The 4396-nt window shown below is 43.0% G+C and overlaps 1 protein-coding gene across 1 annotated transcript in view; it reads right to left on the bottom strand.

Annotated features, from left to right (window-relative positions):
- The window catches only part of LOC311137001 (reelin-like), a 221303-nt gene extending 217556 nt beyond the window's left edge, over positions 1-3747 (bottom strand). The window contains 1 exon segment of the mRNA XM_084171327.1: positions 3311-3747. Within this exon segment, the coding sequence (XP_084027453.1) occupies positions 3311-3557 (247 nt within the window). The 5' untranslated portion in view covers positions 3558-3747.
- Between the last annotated feature and the right edge of the window lie 649 nt (positions 3748-4396).

Here is a 4396-nt window from a genome sequence, read left to right as displayed (position 1 = left end):
TGCATATTAACCCATATGAAATTCCAGGTTGTTGTTTTTTTACAGCACAATGTTACACAAGTGTGTAGCTAACTTATTGAGAACATTGGTCTTACTAACGAAACATTCTACGCTTCCGAAATATGTATTCTATCATTTGTATATGTTGAAGAACTAAGAGAGATAACAGTATACAAAATGTAAATACATCAAGAGATAGAGATTGAAGTGTCCGTCATCTAGGACTAATGGAATAGCTAACATCTATTGTATAGGAATGTCTCTTCGCTTCTTTCTTTCTCTCTCTCTCTCTCTCTCTCTCTCTCTCTCTCTCTCTCTCTCTCTCTCTCTCTCTCTCTCTCTCTCTCTCTCTCTCTCTATCTCTCTCTCTCTCTCTCTCTCTCTCTCTCTCTCTCTCTCTCTCGTTCTCTCTCGGTCTCTCTCTCTCGGTCTCTCTCTCTCGGTCTCTCTCTCTCGGTCTCTCTCTCTTTTGGTCATTGCCCTCCTGGTTAAATGGACTCTGGCCAGTGTGAGTGACTGGGCGATGCTGACACACACACGCTGGTGGCACCTTAATTGGGGAGGACGGGCTCATAGTAATGGCCAGAACAGGTGTCATGCAGACAGCGTATCGGAGCGCAGGCGTAGAAAGGTGAAATCACTATAAAACATTTTCTCTCTTTTTCTCTCCGCTCTGTTTCGTGTTATTTCTGTCAGTGTGGATCGAGCTGCTCTATTCTCGTGCTCCATCTCTTTCCCTCTTTCTTTCCTTCCCTCGCTTCTCGTTCTCTCTCATTCAGCGTGTGTGATCTCTTTCTCCATTAGTTAGTTTGTCCTGAGGATATAGTGCCACCTACACACAGAGAGCACGGGGCAGCCGGATCACACAACACAGAACAGAAACACCAGCGGAGTTGCAGCTAGCTCTGAGCAGAAATCCTACTTCACTCAGCATCAATACTTGTTCCAGTTACATAAATGGCCTTTTCTATCCATCCATCGCCGCCCCACACAAACACACACATCACAACATCTCCGCAATGTGAAAGCAAACAATGCTAAAAGAGTACTGAGAAATACACAGCTTAAAGTACATGCTGTACAACAACCTGAAATAGTCCATTTAATATATCACTTTTAAAGATTAAAAAAAACGATTTTCCGAAAAGGATTTTGTTCAATTGCCATGAATAAAATGGGCTAATAAAATTCAACCAAAGATGACAAATAAAGACCAAAAACCATATAACAAAACCAACAGGATTCAGAATACATTTTCATTCAACATCCTCTGTTACATACAGTGCCTTCAGAAAGTATTCACACCCCTTGACGTTTTCCACATTTTGTTGTGTTAAAAAGTGGGATTCAAATGGATGTAATTATCATCTTTTGTCAATGATCTACACAAAATACTCTCTAATTTAAAAGTGAAAAAACTATAATAATTATATTAATGGAAAATAGAACATATATTTTGAGTCAATACATGTTAGAATCACCTTTGACAGTGATTACAGCTGGGAGTCTTTCTGGGTAAGTCTCTAAGAGCTTTGCACACCTGGATTGTACCATATTTGCACATTATTATTTTTAAAATTCTTCAATCTCTTTCAAGTTGATTGTTGATCATTGCTAGATAGCCATTTTCAAGTGTTGCCATAGATTTTCAAGCCGATTTAAGTCAAAACTGTAACTAGGACACTCAGGAACATTAAATGTCATCTTTGTAAGTAAGCCCAGTGTATAATTGGTCTTGCGTTTGAGGTTATTGTCCCGCTGAAAGGTGGATTTGTCTCCCAGTATGTGTTGGAAAGCAGACTGCACCAGGTTTTCCTCTAGGACTTTGCCTGTGCTTAACTCTATTCCTTTTCTTTTTATCCTAAGAAAACTCCCTAGTCCTTGCCGATGACAAGCATACCCATAACATGATGTTGCTACCACCATGCTTGAAAATATGAAGAGTGGTACTCAGTGATGTGTTGCGTTGGAGTTGCCCCAAACATAATGCTTTGCATTCAGGGAAAAAAAACACATTTATTAGCCACATTTTTGCAGTATTACTTTAGGGCCTTATTGCAAACAGGATGCATGTTGCCCCGTGTAGCTCAGTTGGTAGAACATGGCACTTGCAACGCTAGGGTTGTGGGTTCAATTCCCACAGGGGGCCAGTATGAAAAAAATAAAAAAAATTGCACTCACTAACTGTATGTTGCTCTGGATAAGAGTGTCTGGTAAATGTAATGTATTTGTATTCTGTACAGGCTCCTTCTTTTCACTCATTTAGGATAGTATTGTGTAGTAACGACAATGTTATTGATCCATCCTCAGTTTTCTCCTATCACAGCCATTTAACTCTGTAACTGGTTTAAAATCACCATTGGCCTCAGGGTGAAATCCCTTAGCGGTTTCCTTCCTCGCCGCCAACTGAGTTAAGAAGGATGCCTGTGTCTTTGTAGAGACTGGGTATATTGATAAACCATCCAAAGTGTAACTAATAATTTCACCACGCTAAAAGGGATATTCAATGTCTGTTTTTTTGCCCTTCTTTGCCAGATATTGGAAAACCTACCTGGTCTTTGTCGTTGAATCTGTGTTTGAAATTCATTGCTCGACTGAGGGACCTTACAGATATTTGTATGTGTGAGGTAAAGAGATGGTTAGTCATTCAAAAATCCTGTTAAACACCATTATTGCACACAGAGCTAGTCCATGCAACTTATTATCTGAATAGTTAAGCACATTTTTACTCCTGAAGTTATTTAGGCTTGCCATAACAAAGGGTTGAATACTTATTGACTCAAGACATTTCAGCTTTTCATTTCTTATTAATTTGTTTAAAATAATCTAAAAACATAATTCCACTTTGACATTATGGGGAATTTTGTGTAGATCAGTGACACATAAACTAAATATAATACATGTTATATTCAGGCTGTAACACAACAAAATGTGAAAAAGTCAAGGGGATATAAATACTTTCTAAAGGCACTGTATCTATAACAGAGCTTGTGGCAACTGCCCACCTAAATACAGTCAACCATCAAGTGACCCGTCTCAGTCCATCTGTGTGATGGAAACATGCCCCACATTTTTTAGCAATTGGCAGCAAAATAATCTGCTTAAAAACAACTCTAATTTTATACAATAGATAGATAAACAACTATTTCTTCTTAACTTAATAAAGATAATGTGATGCAAAGAATGTATCAAAACGCAACACAAGCAGTCTCCTCAGAATGCAGACACACACACACACACACATGCACACATACACATACACACTAACACACACACTGCTGGGTGTAGGTAGCATAGTCAGTGCACCCACCTTGGTACTCCTGTCCGGGGGTGTAGGCGGTGGGGTTCCCAGCGATCTGTAGGGTGAGGAGCACCTCTCCCCCTCCCTTGGCCACCCCAGCCCCCTCCAGCTCCCCATGGTGGGTACACAGGAAGAAGAAGGGGTTGAAGCGGGGGTAGAAGCCTGCTGCTGGGGGGCTCCCCAAATCCACACCGGTCCCCAACACCAGGGCCAGCAGGGCACAGCCGAGGGCACCCCCGAAAGAGGCCCGTGCCATCGCCCTGAAAAACGACGGAACGAGGGAGAGAGGGATGAAGAGAGGGTGAGAGTGGTGGTGTGTGGAGAAAGGCAGTCACAGGTAGAGTTCCAGTAAGATGGCTTGAGGGCTGGAGTCCACAATGGGTCGACTTAGAGAAGAAAATCTGGTTGAGATGCTGGTTGCGTTCTGGGTTCTGAAGACAGTGTGTGTAAATGTGTGTGGGTTTGGTATAAGCAGGGACTGTAGCGCTCTGTTCTTCTCCTCTGTTCCTCCTCTTCTCTTTCTCTCTCTTCTCTCTTCCTTCCACTCTGTGGGAGTTCAGAGCTAGTCTTTGCTGTCCTGTTCCGCGGTTTAAATACCTCTCTTTCCCTCTCTCCTCCCCTTCACCCACCCCTCCCTCCCTCTCTCTCTTCAGACCCAGGCATTCTGTATGCTCTATGAGCCGGCCTCCCTCCCTATCTCTCTCATCAGCTCTCTCCTCCCTCTTTTTCTGTCAGTCATTCTATCACTCTGTTTCTCTCTCTCCAGCTCACTCTCTCTCTATCCTCAGCTCCCTCTAGCCCACTGTATCACTCCACCCAGGGACCCTTCCATCTCTCTCTCTCTCTCTCTCCAGAGACTTTAGCTGTCTTATCTCTCTACATCTGTTGGTTTCTTTTATCCCCACCATGAGGCATGGAAGAGAGAGAGATCCCCGCTTATTCACTCTTTCCTTTGTCTTTTTCCCCATCCACCACCCAGCCTGTCTGTCTCCTCCTCTTCTCCTCCTCGCCCACCCTAGTATCACACCTCCCTCCCCTCCTTTTTTCTCTTCCCTCTCTCTCTCAGCTCTCCGTCTCACTTAGTCCCCCTCCCCT

Source organism: Coregonus lavaretus, assembly GCF_964263955.1.
Source record: "Coregonus lavaretus genome assembly, chromosome: 11".
Lineage (NCBI taxonomy): Eukaryota > Metazoa > Chordata > Actinopteri > Salmoniformes > Salmonidae > Coregonus > Coregonus lavaretus.
The sequence above is the reverse complement of the archived record's forward strand: the minus strand, read 5'-3'. Positions and strand labels throughout refer to the sequence as shown.